A 20,545-nucleotide genomic window follows, 5' to 3' on the forward strand; every position below is an offset into this window, starting at 1 on the left:
TAGAAGCGTCATTTCCCCAAACCCTCTCTTCTTTCCTATTGCAAAAAATGTAGGCAGCGAACAAGCCCCCCTCGCTGAGTGGAGGTTAATTGGGTTTGGAAGACAGGAGCAGGGCCCGTGCCCTCATCAAGATGTCTAGTGTTTTGGAAGCCCCACCACCGCTGCTGCTACTAAAGTATAGAAAAGAGGTCATCTGTAAAAATCTGAGAGCGAAAATATTAGTCCTCCCCTAAAAAGGTACAGCTCTCAGAAGATTAGGTCAGGACAGCGAGGACAGGTCTCCTGAGCACTTTATTTACATGTCACTCGGATAGAGAAGTCTCTGGTACAGGGTCTCAAAAGGTGGGCTTCTGCAAGACGTCTGTGTCTGAAGATCAGGGTTACTCGGCTCCTCCGGCGAGAGGGAGCGGATGGCCGGCGGCAGCAGCATCCTCAGTACCAGAATGCAGTAGGCCACATACCTACCCCCATCGTAAAAGGGAAGCCAAAAGAAGACGGTCTACGGAACACAGGAAGCGCACCTCAGAACCCTGAAGGAACGGGCTTGTACCAATAAGTCCAATTAATCATCCTGTGGCAGTTGGGAAGGTGGTCAAAGAAGCGCCTTGCAGCTTAACCGGTTGTCTCCAGATTCCATGCTCTCGTCTACAGGTTGTCTCCAGGTTGGTATTGGGGCTCGGTTGCAGTGAAATAGTCCTCTAAGAAGGCCTGCAAGTATTCAAATGTTGGTCTCTCCTCTGGATCTTTTCTCCAGCACTGGCACATTAGGTCATGCAGGGACTCGGGGCAATCTGGCGGACATGGCATGCGGTACCCACGCTCTACTTGGTCCAGGACTTCACGGTTTACCATTCCTGACAATCATAAAGGAGAGAGAGAAGAACAGGAGACAATTCAGAAAGAATACAGTGGAGACAACCAGGTAACCAGTACAACTATTGAATGGTTATCAGATGCATCCCAGTGCATCATGGGGGTTGTAGTTCATCAATAACCGAAGAGCTACAGGTTGGCCAGCCCCGACCATCATCGTGACGAAGCAGAGAGGTCCGTGACGCGCACTTACCAGGATACGGCACTCTGCCTTTGGTGGTGAGCTCTGTCAGGAGAATCCCAAAGGACCAGACATCTGACTTAATAGTGAATCTCCCATACAGAGCTGCCTCGGGGGCCGTCCATTTTATTGGGAACTTAGCACCTGCAGCAGAAGACAATGACAGTTGGGTATTATATCCTTCAGTAATGATAAACATTGTGCAGATATATAAAGTATGCAAGGTCTCTCCAGAAAGGCATAAAACAAACATGGCAGCTTCTTCCAGGTGAATGGGCTTCTCTGGTTTTCATACCAGGTCTTATGAGCCTCATAGTGAGTTGTAGTCCACCCTTCAAGCAGTGAGTCACGTTACACGTGTGGGCACCTACCTTGCCGGGCCGTGTACTCGTTGTCCTCAATCAGTCGAGCAAGCCCAAAGTCCGCAACTTTACACACCAGGTTCTCTCCAACCAAAATATTTGCTGCCCTGAGATCCCGGTGCACATAATTCATCCTTTCTACGTAAGCCATGCCAGATGCAATCTACAGAGACGGGAAAAGAAGATGTAGGTGACCATGCGCCAAAACCTTTCCAGCCGCTACCTTAAACCGACTCTTCCCTTACTCACCTGGGCGGACATGTCGACCAGTTGCGGAAGCCGAAGGTAACGGCCCATGTCGCCCTTTAGAAAGTCTAGTAGACTGCCTGCATCGGAGAGAGAAATAAGCTTTTGGTCAAGCAGGGAGCTAAGGGAGCTGTCAAGCTGCGATGCGCATGCAGGTGGCGTCTCCTCACCTTTGCTCATATACTCAGTCACAATGTAGATCGGCTCCTCCGATACGACTGCGTACAGCTGAACTAGCTTCTCATGCCGTAATTTCTTCATGACTTGTGCCTCTTGCAGGAAAGCCTCGGGGGACATGGTGCCCGGCTTAAGCGTCTTAATAGCAACCCGAGTGGTCCCATTCCATGTACCTTGAATAAGAGAATATTGGGTTTGGGGACGAGCATCACATAACGAACCTTGTTTTGCATGCATTAAGATGATCAGCGCTGATCCCGGGAGTGAAGGCTCTTACCCATCCACACCTCTCCAAAGCAACCCTGTCCCAGCTTGAGCTCAAGTCGCAGGGAATCTCGTGGAATCTCCCAGGCATCTTTGGACAGTCCCTGAGTCTGAGGCTTCGAGGTGGGACATACGTTGGTCAGGCGGTGGCACAAGCCATCTGCATGCTCTTGAAACAGGAGAAATGGGTTAATCAGGAGAACGCAAACATTCTGCTGTCTCCCTCCTCAGGACTCCAAAAGAAGAACAAGTGGTTTAAACAACAAATCAGCCTCCAAAATCACGAGAATACCAACCTCGTCTCTGGCTTTCTAAAGGACACTCGCTAGTCAGTGGAAGGTCACATTTATCACCAGATAATTCAGGAACATTTAAGGTGACTCTGAAGCATAGGGAATGATATATGGCGCATATATAACCAGGCGAAAGGGGTATTTAATTAGTTCGCTCTATTCCTCATTTATGTAAATGTTCATTCATGTCCCGGGATCCAACTTTCAGCCCAACCAGACTCTAAGAAGCCCGTGATTAGATAACCACCGCCGTCACCCAGAACAATCTACCCAAGTGCCGATCTTCATAACATCAGCTAACAGAGGCGTTGGTAAATTGTCAGATCGCTCCAGCTCATCCAATTTTACAACTCTTAAAATGAGCTATAGAGGAAGTATTAAATAATTGAATTAGAATTTAGAGGCTCTATGACGCAAGCTTCTTATGAAAAAAGACAGTGATGGGGAACGGACAGATGCAAGAGACCGCCTGCCGATCGGACCAGCTACGGCTAATAGGAGCAAGACTCAACCGATCGGAACCACAATTGATCCTAAAAGTATCTGATACTGTAGGGCAGGAGAACTTTAATATGGACTTCCAGCTGATACACAAATACACTTTCCACATCCATCTGCTAACCATAACTGGTGGCAGGCCATCGTTTGTGGGAACTGTAAAAGGGCAGAGGTCCCTGCAGACTGCGCTGGGTCAGAAGTTGGTATGAATGACTAAAGTAGGATCTCCACCTGAATTATCCATTATTCTACTACCTTTGTGCTACAATGGTCGCCCAACATGAGGAGGCATCTACGAGGTCCTGCGAGGTACACCTTACTCTATGGACATCTTACTCGATGGACTCTGTTAGTGGCTCGAGCATTTTGGAGCAGAAGAGCCTTAAAGTCCCACGGGCCGGGGAGCCGTCTCCTTCCCTCGGAGCCGGTTTTCCACGGGTGATGTCACCACAGACCCTGGGCACAAACCCAAAAAAGGAGAGCTCTTCTTCCAGGGAAAAAAGCGTAAGCGTTGACAGATCTGGCAACACTTCTAGATCTGAGACATCATTAAATCACCCGTAGAAGAGTGAATTATAAAACCAATTACAACTCATTTGCACCTTTGGATGCCTCAAAAATGATTTGATATGTACAGATATAGATAGTCAACCTCCCACTCCCTTCTGTCCAATCATCATGCAAGAATTAGGCCTCCAGCTAAAACAATATTCGGTACACGAAGCTCCTCACCGTGACTCACAGCGGCTTACCTTCTAAAGAACGCCGATAGAGGAAGGGAGAGGGGAAAGGAATCTCACGCGTTGTAGGTCTACAGCCTAGGAGAGCCAACGGGTACCTCGGACTCTTCCGAAGCTCAGAGAGGCTTCCGACGGGAAAACATCGAAGGAAGTTAAGAGAAGAACCTCTCAACAGACCTGGAGTCAACCTTATGGAGCCCACCTTACTATGGAACCAGTGGGCTTTCGTAACCTTAGTGTTTTGGTATCCTCGAACCACTTACAGATGTTCTAAATCCTAAAGCCGGTAGAACCTTCCACGTTCCACCCAGAGAGAGATCCCCGGAACTAAAGAGACAGACGACAGACCGACCTCAACATACATCATGAAACCCAAAGAGCCGAGCTGGCCCTGCAGAGGGGAGTCAGAAGGGTCAAAATAGTCAAAAAGCATTCCAGAAATCTCATGAGCTTCCTCAATCGCAGAGAGTAAGCCCCGCTTTCTTAACCAGGGCTTTCCGATTGTGGAACGGAGTCTGTCCGTGATCTGCATTCTGGGAGAATCGCAGTAAATTTCTTTCCTGGCTGCGAAAATCTCCCATCTGGAATTCTGACACACAAAGCAGCTGCAGAGGGAACAAACTAAGCTTTTTGTCTCTCCCTCCCCTCCACCAAGAGAGAACCTTTATGTTTATAGAAAGAGACGCGGCAGAGAAAGAAAGACAGAAACAAACACAGAACAGGACAAAAATAATCAGAGAAGGCTCGATACAGACAGCGCTAAACCGGCCCTGTATCATGTATACTTTATGTAACAAGATTCCCTAAAGGACATTGTTGATTTAAATGAATAATGCCGGGCCGGCTTATCCCTTCAGGCAGGAAAAACTCAATGGGGACTAAAATTCATATTAAAGTCCGAGAGTGAGCTGAGAGGGCGGTGGATAAGTGGAACAGCCTCCCAGTAGAAGTGGCAGAGGTTAATATAGACAGCGAGGGAATATAAACATGCATGGGATAGGCATATGGCTCCTGATGAGACCAATGACTGAATGAGGGGGAACGGCCTCTAGACTGTAAGCTCAGAATTCCCGGCGGCCAGTGGTGGTCTTACTTGGTCCCAACCGACAGACAGACGCGCCAGAGAACAATGGGAAAACCCTTCCTTTGTTCCCTTCAAAAACAACTACCTGGCCCAGAGCACAGGGCACAAGGAGTTTAATTACTGAGCAGCCGCGTACCTTTATGCAAATTACGTCTGGGATTCTAAAGTGGGAGGAGTCACAGGTGCTAGGGGCAGACGATATGGCTCAAATGGGGGGGGAGCTTGTGATCATACAGGCTTGGGGCAGCCAATAGGAAGCTCTCCAGTTGCACTAGAAGAATAACTCCTAAAACACCCAGCCAAATATCGTTTCAGAGTAGTTGCTGAATTCTCCAGTAGCCAGACTAGAAATGTGCCTTATTTTTAAAAACACCACCGGGGGATGTAGTTTAGCAGTAGCCCCACCCCTCCAGCCTATCGACCAATCACACCTGTCCGCATGCCCCACCCATTCCACACCTTTGCCCTCCTACTATTTTGTAACTTGTCACTCAGGGAGCGTTAACCCGTAACCAGGTGATCCCCCCCCAATACAGGGAAAATAACTCATGTGATCCGTTACGGATCCCCTCCACCCCCCCGTGTAACCCCCATGTCACCCCGTGTTACCCCTCCCCCGATCTTACTGCTGTAGTAGGCCACCAGTTGCTGCAGGTTGTTGAACTGCGTGCGGGACGTGATGTAAAAGCCGCCGCTGTCCAGCTTCCGGATCTTGTAATGTTTGACGTTCAAACCGCGGTTCGGATCGTAGTCGGAGACGGACAGGCAGTACGCACCTTAAGGGGACCAGAAAGACTGCATTAGACAGACAGGGATGATTGTGGAAAATGATGGGGTGGAAAAACAGTGCATGAGACGGGTAAAAGGGACATCGCAGTATACATTATAGAGCGCACTGTGTATTAATGTAGTATTAATGCGTTAGAGAGAAGGTTAGGGTGAGCAGAGAGTTCCTTCTTGACATCATACAGGGCAGCAGGTCTTTTGATGCGGCCCCGAAATATGCATTTTCTATAAGCATCCCTAGCCAAAAAAATATATTAAACATGAGACAGGCAGTAAGCATCCCAGAGAGACAGCAACAAGGTGCATTAGACAGAACGAGAGACTGCCGGGGGAAACAAACCAAATCGGGAAAAACGGAAAGACGGAGGCACAATATTAACGATGAGAGAGCTGTAGGCAGAGAGCGCGGGTCTGTCCGCAGGGGCCTGTTTCTGTGGTTAAGTTATTCAGACCGCTGCACTATATACCATCTGCCCCTCCACTGATACAAACGACGCACCGGGGGACAGGGGGTAGAGAAGGCCGCAGGCCGCGAGCAAACACACTGCTTCCAGTTGCTACGGGTAACGGGGAGATTCATCTCACTGACCCACATACTGCGACTCCCCCCTTCCTCATACAAACGGCCCCCTCCTCATGCTGCTAGAAGCGGGCCGGAGAGAAGGAGAGAAAGAGACACTGTTAGGGGGGAGAGGAGGAGGAAAAACGGCCAGGAAGGGAACGTTTCCCGAACGTCTAAATTATTCCTTCCAAAATACCCCCCCCATCTCTCTACATCACACCCCACGATCCACAACCCCGCACCTTCCACGACGCGCTCTCCATCTTCACAGACGGAGGACCATCAGCTCGGCCAGCTACTGAGGCGTTATCTTTCTCACCTTTGGTGGTCTCGCTCTCTCGCACCAGGAACGTCCCCCGGGGGTTCTCTTGGTTCAGCAGCAGCCGCTCCGACTCCCTGCGCGTTATTTTTCCCAAATACCATCTGCAAGCACAGCAACATTTATCTCGTAAAATAAAAAAAACCTGGTCCGAGGGGGGTTACGGGGCGGAGGGAGCCACCGGCTGAATAAGCCAGTATCCGGGATGATGGGGGGGATTGGGGTCTTCACCCCGTTTGTGTGCACTTACTCTTCGGCCTGAATGGAGTCGGAAGGGGCCACGTAGTTGCTTGGGATGTAGCCGGTGTGTCCGGAGCTCAGAGAACGCGCCAGCCACCAGTCCCCTTCCCTGCAGGTCCAAGAGGAGAAGACACTTAACCTCAACATGATCAAACATCAAGGTGATGGGGGCCACAGGTTATGATGCATTTGTCTACCACCGCACGAGCAGGACGGAGGTTTCTACGAGACATACCTGATGTCAGGCCTCCTACGGCACGGCGTGTAAGAAAAAGAGAGGCAGTTTAGAGACGGCAGCAGAACAAAGGGAGACAGGAAGAGCGGAAGCCCCAAAAACCGACAATCTTTACTCGCTTCAGACCAAAGAGATAAACCGTGCGACTCACTAAAGCAACAGAACTCTTTAGGGTAAAATGAGATGTCGCCCCTTAAAGAAGCCCCGCGTTCACTCACGTATTGTTGACGATCTGCAGACGGTCGCCCTTTTTAAAGGACAAGTCTGTTTCCGTGCGAGACTCGTAATCATAAAGGGCCACAAACGTGGTGACTCCACCTGCAAAGAAAGAGACGTGCAAGGGCCGTAAATTTAAATACCCCAGGCGGGGAAACCATGACTTATCTATACAGTCCTTGGTCCTCACCTGACAACGGCCCGGTCCTCTGAGGGGAGGTGATAGTGTCATTATAATTCACCCCTCCAAATGGTGTAAGGTCGCAGTTACCCCCAAATGGCTGCGCAGGGGGGCGGTGGGAATCCAAACTCTTGCTGGGGGTCTGAGAAGCAGAGAGGGAGGTAAACGGGTTGTTGGGGTTCCCCTCGGCTATATCCAGACTTCGGCTCCTGGGTCCCCCCTCTCGCGGCTTGCTCTTGGTGCTGCCCATCTGTCTGACACATAAAAAAACAAGAATTCTTACAATGTCCTACAAATAAAAAAGGGGAACAGTCACCAAACCTGGCAAGCAAGGGGTTAACTGTTTTGTAAACCCCATTTCTGTTCTAGGACTTGACTGGACAGAGTACCCCCTCAACTGAAAACTCCTAAATCTGAAAACCTCCCCACCTTCACACACACACACACACACACACCAGGTGGGGGAGAGTTAATTAAATGTCTTGGAATGTGCAGAGCAGGCAAAGGCATCAGAGGGAGGGAGAGAAAGATGATTACAGACAGGGAGAAAGAGGAGAGAATGATGGGTGAGGGGGACCTGACATTGATTGGGCAGATACCCAGCTGGGAAGGGGCAAGAATGAGGAGAGCGCAAGCAGCGAATAGATCCAGCGAAACGAGGGGAGGTAGAGAGAATGAACGATCCGAGGCAAGAGAATGAGCGATCTGGGGCAAGAGAATGAGCGATCCGGGGCAAGAGAATGAGCGATCCGCACTCCGATTCTATAGCACTCTATTTCTATATTATATACAGTATGTTAGGAGCATAGAAAACATTAACCTTATAGATTTATGAATAACCTATGCCGAGACCAGGGCCCAAGAACACACAATTAGCCTCTTTGTGTCACCGAAAAGACTCTGTGTGACCCAGCGTGTTAAATGTGCCCCTCCAGGCAGCTCAGACCCCCCCGTCCGCTCTCACCCACACAATTCCCTGCCCTCTCCGTCTCTCCCATCCCATTAACACAACGCATGGATGCCACAAAAGCCACAAAAAACAGGAAACGCACAAGGAAATAGTCAATTAGTGGCACCCCAAGGAAAAGGGGGGCATGAATGGAGGGTATGGAGCGAGGCGGCATACGGGTGGAGAGCCCCAGGCAAGGGTCTCAAGAAGGGCGGATGGAAACATCGCAGAGACCGACGAGGGGTATTTAAATACACGACATCACAGAGAGTCCACCAATTACAGAAGGGGGAACATTCCTGACACGTCCGATCTCGCATCTCCTGCTTAACCTCAGGGCCAGGCTGCGGCATCTCCTGCTTAACCTCAGGGTCAGGCTGCGGCATCTCCATACATTCACGGGCGAGAATGAGCGGACGGGTACCCGCAGTCACTGTACATTAAACACATGCATATAACGCACTATTCTACACATCCATAGTCACCGAAGATATGGTCTGAGCTCGCCGGGGGACAAGCGCCGGGGGCAAGAGGAAGGCTGGCATGTGTGATAAGTGCAACAAGGAAGTGGCTGCCGCATAATACACATCCATACTGCTTCAGACGCGCTAGGACTTTAAATCGAGAACTCGTGACACATGGGAACTACGCCGTGTACAAACATGAGTATCCGGATGTGTCAGTTGTTACGCCGGCACTCTGTATCGCAGGGCTTGATTAACTCAGACATGCCACGCGACAGAAAATACCCACCATCCTCAGCCGGTGTGTCTAAGAGTCATGGGAGTTGGCGTTAAATGGCTATATGGTGTACAGCGGCTTCATACGCCGCGAGGACCAGGTGTGATTCATTGGCGCGTTCTATATTTCGGTACTCGGCACCTTTATACAGGTGTCACGCTTGGCATCAGAAGCGGAAGTACACATCACAATGCGGCGGGGCGGAAGCTCTAAGTGTAAGCGTGAGTCAGAGGGTTACGCGCTGCCCCTCCGCCCCGCTGTGTCACCGTACACGTGGGGGCAGCACAGGCATGTTAACCCATTGATTGGCACAGTTTTTCAATGGCATCACACATTGGATAGAATGAAATATATTTATACATATACACACCCACCCATATATACAGTATATACAGTATAGATACGCACACCTATACATACATAAATAGAAGTTTCACACACACACACACCCATAGTGCTTATATTTAACCAAGCAAATAGTACGGCCCTGTTGGTAACTATAATGTATTTTATATAAACAATTGAATTTATAAACACTTCATAAAAGTAACAATAATGCGTTTATAAACACGACTGAAGAACCCTCCGATACCCTCCTACCCAGCAAACACTCCGAGCTCATAGAAAAGAGGGGCAAATAGGGGAAGTCATCTGTCTTTCAGCATAACCAACCCAGCACTCTACACAGCAACCCCCCCTCCAGCGCCGTATACCATAACAACCCCCCCTCCAGCGCCGTATACCATAACAACCCCCCCTCCAGCGCCGTATACCATAACAACCCCCCCTCCAGCGCCGTATACCGCAACAACCCCCCCTCCAGCGCCGTATACCGCAACAACCCCCCCTCCAGCGCCGTATACCGCAACAACCCCCACTCCAGCGCCGTATACTGCAAAACAACCCCCCCTCCAGCGCCGTATACCGCAACAACCCCCCCTCCAGTGACATATATCGCAACAACACCCCCTCCAGCGACGTATATCGCAACACCCCCTCCAGCGACGTATACCGCAACAACCCCCCCTCCAGCGCCGTATACTGCAAAACAACCCCCCCTCCAGCGCCGTATACCGCAACAACACCCCTCCAGTGACATATATCGCAACAACACCCCCTCCAGCGACGTATACCGCAACAACCCCCCCAGCGACGTATACCCCAACAACCCCCCCAGCGACGTATACCGCAACAACCCCCCCAGCGGCGTATACCGCAACAACCCCCCCAGCGACGTATACCGCAACAACCCCCCCAGCGACGTATACCCCAACAACCCCCCCAGCGACGTATACCGCAACAACCCCCCCAGCGACGTATACCGCAACAACCCCCCCAGCGACGTATACCGCAACAACCCCCCCAGCGACGTATACCGCAACAACCCCCCCAGCGACGTATACCGCAACAAACCCCCTCCAGCGCCGTAAACAGCAAGCTAGGTCGGCATAGTTAAAAAAAAAAAACGTGGTTTCATTTCTTTTTGTTCCAAACTGCCCGTCATGTGATATTTTACGTGACTTTACGCTGATCAAACACAACATCAAGCTGCTTCTTTGTGGCAATGGTAAAAAATTCCTCCATAGACTTTCATTAGTCAGAGAGTGATTAAGACTGAGCCATTCTATTGTTTGCCATGCAGCATTATGATAAAGGAGCCAAGGAATTTGTCTAGTAGTTCGGGCTCAGATAACAGAGCGATAACTCACGCAGATAGCTAACACGCGGCTGCCGGAAAACGTGATACACAAACTCGAACAGAAAAAAAAAAAAGCTTCCAATAATCCTATTTATACAGTCCATAACCCAATGAGGGTTTAAGGCGAGTCTATGGGTGACGCTAGAGCCACATAGATGGAGGTCTCCAAGAGCAAAGACCCCCGATGATTTTACAGCTCCCTGGGCCAGCCAAGGAAAGCTAACCGACAATCAGGACTGTCCCACAAGAATCGTAACTGTTGGGAGGTATGCGTATTGTTAGACATGGCTACAACTACAATAGAGTCACTGATCGAGACTGAAACAAGCCCAAGGGGGCAATGACCTCAGTACAACCCCCCCTTCCACACGCAAATACCCCCAAGGAGGCTGCTGTCATAAGGGCACTTTCCATACACCCACTGGCCCTGGCAACCAAAGGCTCGCTCCTAAAAATGCAGCCTAACAGGGGTACCATAACCTCCTTAACTGCTCATGGCTTATAAACCCCAAACGCCATCACACCTAATGCCATCACACCTACACGGACCAACACGGAACCATCACTACCCGCACGCGGATCACAAAATACCCCTTCTCACTGAGATTCACAACAATACTACGGAGAAATTATCCTTTATTACACATGAAAAGACCATGGGGTATATTTACCCAAAGAGGTCTGCTATGACATCATAACGTCACTTTCCAGCTGTCACAGTTTACTAATACGTTGATGAGATAATGGAATATTTATTAATGTCGGGGGGCAAACATGTAGGTGCCCTAACGAAGTACCCCGGTTTCAGTGGTATTGATCTCCAAACACATCCAATCACAGGGGTAGGAAATGCCTGGTAACGGGGGCCGGAGGGCATCCATACACTCAACGTGATCCAACACATGGGGCAAAACAACTCCATTCTCCTGCTCTGGAACCAAACGCATCCTCTGCTATGATGTCACATCTATGGAGTTGACAATCCTGGCCCATTTCTCTTTACTAGACCCATCAGTCACGGCTGAGTGTATGGAGAGCTTGTTTTTACAGGGTGTGATGTCATAGTCACCCCAAAATACAAGGGAGGTTCTACCAGGCCAGATATATTCAGACCCCTTAAATCCAGAGGGACAAAAACAATCCACCTGCCCCAACACCGCCGACGTCCTGAGAAAAGGGGGTCCCAAAACCCACCAGAAGGTCTCGGGTCAGAGAATGGCTGCCAGAAGGTCCAATCGAGTCATCGCCCTAATACAGAACCGGTTAACCTTCACGAATAAAGCTGCCGACCCGGCTCCCCTCCCCCTCCGATCCCCGTCATCTCTCACCCATCGCACCGTTTAGCAGACGTAACCCACCATTAAACGCTTCAGTCTCCGACATCACATATTCACCGTAAAAAGGGGCTTTCGGCCCAAAGTATAGAACGTACAGAACGGGGGTTTTCACAATAACCTCCCTTCAGGGCTCAAAATTCTCCACGTATGTCAGGAATGTATGTAAAAAACACACACGCCGACAGCTGTGCTCACAACGACAATCAATGTCAATATTCCAAAGTATGCACGGAACACACCTTACCCCCAAACCGCGAGCCACGCACTTACCCTCCGCCAACACCAAGGAACAGAACCTGACCCATTCCGCCCCAAGACTCAGATTCTGGAATCACATGCGTGTTTAAATTCCGTCACTGCGTTAACCTCTACCACTTCGGCTGGGCGGCTGTTTCACTTATCTACTACTCTTGGTAAAGTTTAAAAACAAAACAAAGACTAAGGGGTACGTTACACCATTTAATAAATAGTACGGCCCTTTACCTATGTTGTAAACATGAAGCACAGGACAGGCCGAGTGTTTTGGAACGGTCATACGTGTGCGCTAAACACGCTAGGAACACGTAAAGATACGTGTAGGTTTCATCGGGACAGACCTTCCGACTTAAAAGGATTAAAGCTTTAAAATTACAAGCGACGTGACTTCTTCCCGACTTGAAGCGCTCGAGAACGCAGATGCGTAGAACGCGGCGGCTGCAAGAAATCTAGAACCGGGAATTCTAGAGCGTTTTGGCCCCCCCATTCAGTTCTATTTCGTCCCCGACGCGTTCCTGTTTCACGCTCTCTCATCACCAACGCGCTCACCAGGATTAATACTCAGAGGCTAGAATGGAGCGTGTTAACCCATTGTTGTCTGCTTCTAGTAATGATTTACAGCTCGGGACGGACGACGCGTTAGCGGGAGAGACGTGAAGTTTGGAGAGAGGCAGGCAGGCAGGCCAGAACACGCCTGGAACAGAGATAGGAAGAGGTGTGGGGGGGGGGGTTAAATATTTTGGCCTACATAATATGGACAAAGTTTACAAAACTGGAACAAGAGACGCAGGAGCTGACATTTTAGCAGCGGTTAACTCTTCGCTGGCAGATAAAGAGAGTCCACAATAATTTGGATTTACAGTTGTGGTGACAGAAAGTTTGCTCTCAAAAGGTGCAAGTGTGTGTGTGTGTGTGTGTGTGTGTGTGTGTGTGTGTGTGTATATTAGAGAGAGTGAGAGGGCGAGAGAGAGAGATGCACAGAGAGGGCTAGCGAGATACATACACACAGAAGGGGGGGCACACACACACACACAGAAGGGGGGGCACACACACACACACAGAAGGGGGGGCACACACACACACACAGAAGGGGGGGCACACACACACACACAGAAGGGGGGGCACACACACACACACAGAAGGGGGGCACACACACACACAGAAGGGGGGCACACACACACACACACAGAAGGGGGGCACACACACACACACACAGAAGGGGGGCACACACACACACACAGAAGGGGGGCACACACACACACACAGAAGGGGGGGCACACACACACACAAGGGGGGGCACACACACACACAAGGGGGGGCACACACACACACAAGGGGGGGCGCACACACACAAGGGGGGGCACACACACACACAAGGGGGGGCGCACACACACACAAGGGGGGGCGCACACACACACAAGGGGGGGCGCACACACACACAAGGGGGGGCGCACACACAGTAATCCCTTAATCTGTAAAATGGGGTGATGCCCAGATCCACCATACAAAGTAACCCCTCCCATCACACTCAGACCACGGGCAGTAATGGGGGCCTACATTCCACTACCTCGCTAAAATACCCCCCCGCATGCCCCGATTCACGGAGACTGCCCTGGTACCAGCACTCACCTTGTTCTAACCCCCAAGGGGATACTTCTAGGCTTCCGTCTCTCTTGGGACCCCCCTCACATAGAGGGGGGGTTCTAGGCGTATTTGGGGTTTCAGCCTGTGAGCAGGACCTGCTTCTCACCATGCGAGGTACCCCTAACGCCCCCCAGGCCGGGAAGTTTGTGCTCTCCTTGGATTGAGGTTCACGCCCGGCCGGCACAGCTCCCTCCTCCCCTCCGCCTGCGTGCAGCCATCCCCGGGGGCGGGCACTGTCTGTACACCACAGTGTGTCACTCAACCGACTTGCCCCTCCCACTCCCCTTCACTCAAACTATATCTCCTCCCATATTGTCTACCAGTCGGCTAGGTTTCCAGCTACCCGCCGCTCAAAATGTGCGCCACGCCCCGTCAATGGTGACTCCGATGGCCTCACACTCCTTGTCACTCATCTAGTTGAGCCCGCCTACTCTATAATAAAACCTGTCAATCCAGCTGTGTGCCCCTCCCACAGTCCCTCAGTGTGTCTGTATCTCCCCGTCACTCACATTCTCTGCCCTACCCCTCCTGTATCTATTTGCAGCCCACCCTGCCCGACCCTTAAGCCAAATATTACCCTGGAATGTAACTGCCCCTGGGCCTTCCTATTGCCCTTATTTGCCAACTATCTGTCAATCTGTTCATTCCACACGCCACTCATTCAAAATCCCTCCTCCACGGGCGTTACTCACCCTACTCCCCCTCCCCTAAGTCATTCAGTTATGTTGCCCCCTCTCCTACTTGCCCCTCTAGTATAGTGTATTTACCCATTATATGCCCCTCATTGTGCCCCAGAGCTGCACTCTCTCCCCCTTTCCCACCCCCAGAACCAGTCAGTAACTCCCCTCCCTTGTCTCCATCCCCTCCTCCCATAGACCCCCCTATCTCTTCTTTATGTTGTACTGCCCCTCCCTCACATGCACCCCCCATCACTCTCCTCCCTTTCTTCCCCTCCCCCCTTTCCCTATCTGAGCCTCGCTTTCCTTTTCTCTCCTTCTTTCATTCTTCCCCAGTGAATAGGAGTCTTGATTCAGTGAAGGAATGAGCCATCCTTCCGTGCGCAAAGAATGACACACAAAGACACATTCATCTATACACGTATATGATATCCAAGAACCTCTACGCCACATGAGTCTCTTTATAACATGCATTCAAATAAATGGCATAGATTTTTATACTAAAATTCTGATTTTTGCATTTGTTCATTATGTACCACTATGTAGCCCTCTTTTCTCTCCTCGAAGCGGTACATATTGAGATCCCCAACTCTCATCATACTCAGCCTATGCCTGTGCCAGTGCGTCTGCCTGTTCCTTGATGTCACGAGAGGACATGAGAAGGATTGAGTCAGACCTCTCTACTTCACAGACTAGTAAACCACAGACGATGCTGTCACGCTGTACATCCCCTAAAGCTGCAGCCGACTGCCAGCCGACGACTACCTGGTGTGACTCTCCGATTCCTGAATTAAAGGGCACCTGCCATAAAAAGATGCCTTCTGCTCTGTACCGGGGGGGGGGGCTTTCCGTCCTCACGACGGGGTGGCGATGGTGTGCGTAGATGAAATGTGGTTTGCTGAGGCTTTCGGATGCCAGCTGTAGAATACCCAGAATGCACCATGCATGATGTATAGGTAAGGTCAGGTAACACGTCGAGCTATTCCGTGCGTGGTAACTGCTCAGGAAGTGGCATCGTTCTGGATGCATAACCCGCCCCGTGTGGTTTTTAGAGGCAGAATGTTCCCAAATTCTGGAGAACACTGGAGAAACATGGATATACAAGAAGAATCCTCTGTTACCAGGGCCGTCACTTTGATGGGGCAAGAGGGACAGCTGCCCCAGGCTGAGGGGCACCCACCTTCCATCTCCTTCTGCCTCCAGAAGCAGATATGATGTCAGCGCAGAGTGGTCCCCCCCAAGAACCCTAGTTATAGCTCTAGAACCTTACATTGGTTGCATAAGATCTAGAGCACCTGGGGGTGGACAGGACGCTTACAAATGTAGACAATGAATTGAACGGTCACAAAAATAGTGGTTCCGGTCTTTACATCATCAAAGACATGTCAGCTGCTGCACCTCATGATCAGACAAAGGAACCATAAAGGCCGAGGACCTTTTAGAACAAGTTATAGAGACAAAGAGCGGGTGGTGGGGAAACTTCAAAAGGAGCTCACATTTTCCTCGTATATACGTAATTAGGTAGATGAAGGTGAAACCCACACCTAGACGTAGGTATACGGGGTCACCATCATCAACAGAGCCTCCCAGGCCCCAGCCAACACACAATAACCTGGACATCTGCAAACGCCGAGGAGGTGGTCAGCGTCCACACATCACCGTATCAGCAAACGATTCACCCTGGGGGTCCACCAATTGCCAAAGTTGGGTACTTTATCTAAGACGTTGTGGGGTCAGTTTGCTGACAGATATCTGGAGGCCGCTGTGTGTCCATCACACGGTGCTCGGGAAGAATGACGAGACCTGCGTTTCGTTTCTCTGTTCTTGGAAATCTATTTTGCGATTGTTGCATTCACATTTTCCCTGCCTGCTAAGTGCTTGTCTGAACACGCAGAGTCCTCCGCGTTATTTTCCAGTGCATTGCCTGAAACTGGAGACCGGCAGACAGCCCTGCATCGTAATTCTACTTTCCGCTCTTCAAGGTCTTCTTCTAACCCCATAGAACAGTTCCTTGGTGTTAGGGAACGTGCGTAGACCTCCTCTAATAGGCACTTCGATATATTATGAAGACCGGCCATGGACAACAGTTTAAGAATCTCTAAATGTTGGCCCTTTCTGCGGAAAAAACATGAGACCAGCAGTAACACGAGACATATCTTCACTCATAGATGCCTGTCACTGGTTTTCCATTCCAGGGTTGAGTGGTGCGAAACAGGGGAGGGCCGGCACCTTTTGGCCTGTGGGACAGCTAAAGCCGAGTGGCCCCATCGGCCTCTTGTCCCCCTATTGTAACTCACATACGCATTGGTGCAGATATTTACACACAAGCTCACATTTACACATACTTACACTAAAACACTTACACATACACATTCATGCTAACACACAAACACTCATCCACACACCCTAACTCTAAAAACATACAATCACCCGTACAGGCATACTCCCTCGTCCCTTAGCCTCTCACTGACCCTCTTGCCCCATTTGCAGCTTTTCTACCTGGCTGCACTCACGATACGTCCAAACAATAGGAGGTTGAGTGGGTGCGGGAATGTATTTATTAACGGTGTTTCTCCCACCGCCTGGCGACCACTATACAACGTATTTACATGGTTTTACATGTGTCATCTCTGGACCATTTTAACAACATTTAGACCACTCGGTTACCTCTCGGTAAGCATACAGCTGATTACCGTACAGTCAAGTGGAAAGCTTTTAGGGTAGTTAGACGGTACGAAACCTGAATTTTACCACTTCTGCGTCTCAGACACACGCAAACCATGATTAACCTTTTCAGCGCCATTAACCCTCTGCCTGGAAAACCGCAGTAATTAACCTGTTCCCTAGTAATCAGCCTATCAACTCATACATGGATAGTCCTGGACAGTGGATATTATTTATACATCCTTAATAATTACAGGGCAGACCCTTTCCTGCAAGGAATACATCAGGGGCGTCCAACGTGCGGCCCTCCAGCTGCTGCAGGACTACATCTCCCATAATGCTCTTTCAGCTAAGGGGCTGGCTGAGGAGTATGGGAGATGTAGTCCTGCAGCAACTGGAGGGCCGCACGTTGGACGCCCCTGGAATACATAAACTAAGGACCTCAATGCTTACAGCTTCTCGTATTAAAACATGATGTTCCGTTACACATAGTGCCTCTCACTCACACATACACATTCATGCTTACACACAAACACTTATCCACACATCCAATTTTGCCATTTTTTTATGTTATACTTTGGGAGCCTTAGTAGATTACGATTGAGGTCTGGTGAAGATTAGTGGGATTTCGTACAGTCACATGGTCCTTCTTAATGCGCCCCATGCTTGACCTTTCGGTGTTTTACCCATACAATGAATCATATTTGTTGTGGATTAAAAAAAAAATCCCCAAAACATGGGATTCCACCGCAGCGGCCAACCTCAAACATACATTACAGAATACCCCGATTGTATATTTTACAATAATGAGGTTCCTAAAATACATTTAATAAACGATCAATGGACTGACCTGGAACTCTTTATAATAAGGAATAAAATTAATTTCCTTCTCTATAACGAGAGATAAAGGTTATAAGATCATATTTACGCGCATGACATATACAACAATATCAGCACCCGTAGTGATAAATGTAAATAATAAATCAAAGACAGAGATGCGACAGCTACATTTGAAATTAAATCACAACAACTGAGGTCGATGGCAGAGAATAGGGGGCCGAGTCACATACACTTTATTTGGGAGACAATCTGATTGTGAATTAATTTGTAAATTAAATTGTATCATTGATGAAGAATATATATATTTATATATAATTTTTATATTTACACTGATTTACCTATATATATTTATCATTATATTTATACTGATTTAGATATATATATATATTTATACTGATTTAGATATATATATATATTTATACTGATTTAGATATTTATTATATTTATACTGATTTATAGATATAAAACAGCACAAAATAAATGTGATATTTAAATTAACTGTCTATATAAACTCTATGTATTACACACATGAGGCATTCAATGCACTGAATAAAAAGATACAAACACATTTTATTACAGTTTAATAATTTTATATAATGTACAAATTGTAAAATAATAATTAAAAAAAAAAAACAAAGCAAAGAAAACCAAAACAATTTGGTGTGTTGTGTAGTATATGTGCACACAGATAAAATTGAGTGTTGAGTCTGCAGGAAGGGGCTTGGGATAAGTACCCAGCCCTTGTGAGGCGGCGGGGGGCTTCTGTCGATCCCCTATATCACCGCTTCTTCTTTGTCTCTTTCTTTTGTTTCTTCCCAGGCGCTGCTGCTGGTATTTTGGGTTTCCTTGACACCTCTGAGCTTTTCGGTTCTGGCTCATGTTCCTGGAAGAAGGAAATACAGAACGGTTCAGTTCCAAAGTCTATTTTTGGAGGAATGACACATCCCTTCCCAATAAGGTAGCTGAGATACCGGCACACGATCGGCTGAATAAACACACTTATTCCATAGAAAAGCAGATCCCCGACCTACGGAACGATATTTCTCACCGTGTCGTGTCCTTTGCTTCCGGGGAAAATAATGGCCAGCACGCAGATCAGCTGGAAGATGGCACCACAGAAGAGTCCATAGCGAAGGAGGGTCTCAAAGAGACCTGCTTCTGGGATCTCTGGAGGTGAAAGGTCAAGCGGTTCTGGCATGGCGCAGGAGGGACCGGACCTGGGAGAAGGTGCGCAAATCACCACACGTAAGCGGTTAATAAAGAAAAACAATTCTTCGGTACAAACGACTTGAGTAATTGCTTGTTAATGATGCTGAACACAAAAGTCAACACAGACAGAAAGCGCTCAGGAAAAAGCAGTAATTATAGAAACACAAAAACATGTCTGACGGCAGATCAGACCCATTCAGCCCCGTCGAGTCTGTCTGATCTCCTGCTGCAAAGACCTTAATCAGTCTTAGATTCCGGAGCCGTACGCCTGTCCCATGCATGTTTAAATCCCGTGTTAGCGTCTACTACTTATGCTGGGAGGCTGCTCCATTTATCTACTACCCTCTCGGTAAAGTAAAACTTTACCGACATTGCTTATCCTGCAAACCATTCACTATATATATATATAGCAGCCGTCAGCCCCTGATATATCCCGATCTTTTAGTGTATGTTTGTTATGTAACTGCCTATTGAAATTGTACAGCGCTGCGCTTAATTAATAAATAAATATATATATATATATATATATATATATACATACACACATACATAGGTATATAGACATTCCCTAATTACTTTGATACAGGCCTTATGCCCCCTTAGTTAATAAGAGCCCCTCCATGTCAGGGGTAGTTGGTTTGGGTATATAAGTAGGAAGGGATTCGTGGATGCTGGGGCTATAGTAGGGGTTAATAAAACGGGTGTTGGGAAGCCAGGCAGTGGGTAACCATGGAGACCGCAATCAATATGAAGTGATACAGTGTATGGGGTGCAGGCTGGTACTCACGGGGTCAAACCGGTTGGCAATAAAAATATACTGTTATCATAAACTTACAGACAATGGGCATCCAGAGTTCCAAACCGGAAGGCGTTCTATCTACAGACCGGACGTGACGCACCCCTGCTGTCACAGACGTAGCAACCACTCACGCTTACACGGTTGTTATGGAGCGTCTGAGCGCTAGTAACGAGACTAAACTCTGCAGAAATGTCTCTGTTGATAATCAGGGTCCTGTCCAAATGGCTACGTCTGCCCGAAAACAAATATTGATTAAGGTTCCGCCATAATGGTTCCTGTAATAAATACGTGGCCATGCCGTTGTGTTGTGTCTCTTGTGTATAACGCTCGATGCAGTTCGCTTCCAATTCTATGAATTACATACTTTGGACGGTATGGAAAAAAGTAACCCTTTCACTTCCTGACACTAACATTGGAATATCTGCTAAATGGTGAAAAATCATCAAGTTTCACATCAGTAGACATAGGTTGGAA

At 48.7% G+C, this 20,545-nt stretch overlaps 2 protein-coding genes across 4 annotated transcripts; both read right to left on the reverse strand.

Moving 5' to 3' along the window:
* Nucleotides 1-249: 249 nt before the first annotated feature.
* Nucleotides 250-14,081, reverse strand: SRC (SRC proto-oncogene, non-receptor tyrosine kinase). Of its 3 annotated transcripts, none has more exons than XM_053453730.1 (13): nucleotides 13,868-14,081; nucleotides 7,267-7,507; nucleotides 7,079-7,178; nucleotides 6,861-6,875; nucleotides 6,636-6,734; nucleotides 6,386-6,489; nucleotides 5,345-5,494; nucleotides 2,117-2,272; nucleotides 1,833-2,012; nucleotides 1,666-1,742; nucleotides 1,426-1,579; nucleotides 1,067-1,198; nucleotides 250-854 (listed from the first exon to the last, which is right to left on the reverse strand). In XM_053453730.1, the coding sequence occupies exons 2-13, from the start codon at nucleotides 7,505-7,507 to the stop codon at nucleotides 646-648; spliced, it is 1,617 nt and encodes a 538-aa protein (XP_053309705.1). In that variant the 5' UTR covers nucleotides 13,868-14,081; the 3' UTR covers nucleotides 250-645. The 3 variants fall into 3 exon arrangements, with proteins under 3 accessions (XP_053309705.1, XP_053309704.1, XP_053309706.1); XM_053453729.1 differs by having other exon boundaries at nucleotides 7,267-7,511; XM_053453731.1 differs by lacking the exon at nucleotides 6,861-6,875 and having other exon boundaries at nucleotides 7,267-7,511.
* Nucleotides 14,082-18,761: 4,680 nt separating this feature from the next.
* Nucleotides 18,762-20,234, reverse strand: MANBAL (mannosidase beta like). The gene is made up of 3 exons (XM_053453466.1): nucleotides 20,108-20,234; nucleotides 19,112-19,280; nucleotides 18,762-18,946 (listed from the first exon to the last, which is right to left on the reverse strand). Exons 2-3 carry the CDS (start codon nucleotides 19,259-19,261, stop codon nucleotides 18,842-18,844), a joined length of 255 nt encoding a protein of 84 aa, XP_053309441.1. The 5' UTR covers nucleotides 19,262-19,280; nucleotides 20,108-20,234; the 3' UTR covers nucleotides 18,762-18,841.
* Nucleotides 20,235-20,545: the final 311 nt, after the last annotated feature.

The sequence above is a fragment of the Spea bombifrons genome, chromosome 13, assembly GCF_027358695.1.
Source record: "Spea bombifrons isolate aSpeBom1 chromosome 13, aSpeBom1.2.pri, whole genome shotgun sequence".
Taxonomy (NCBI): Eukaryota; Metazoa; Chordata; class Amphibia; order Anura; family Pelobatidae; genus Spea; species Spea bombifrons.

What these genes read in the sequence shown, in the direction of transcription:
- SRC (XM_053453730.1), bottom strand. Translation starts at nt 7,507, where the DNA reads ATGGGCAGCACCAAGAGCAAGCCGCGAGAGGGGGGACCCAGGAGCCGA. An exon ending in CTTTGGAGAGGTGTGGATGG is followed by an intron (nt 2,013 to 2,116) that starts GTAAGAGCCTTC and finishes CTCTTATTCAAG; the next exon opens with GTACATGGAATGGGACCACT. An exon ending in AGGCAGAGTGCCGTATCCTG is followed by an intron (nt 855 to 1,066) that starts GTAAGTGCGCGT and finishes TATGATTGTCAG; the next exon opens with GAATGGTAAACCGTGAAGTC.
- MANBAL (XM_053453466.1), bottom strand. Translation starts at nt 19,261, where the DNA reads ATGCCAGAACCGCTTGACCTTTCACCTCCAGAGATCCCAGAAGCAGGT. An exon ending in GAAGCAAAGGACACGACACG is followed by an intron (nt 18,947 to 19,111) that starts GTGAGAAATATC and finishes TCCTTCTTCCAG; the next exon opens with GAACATGAGCCAGAACCGAA.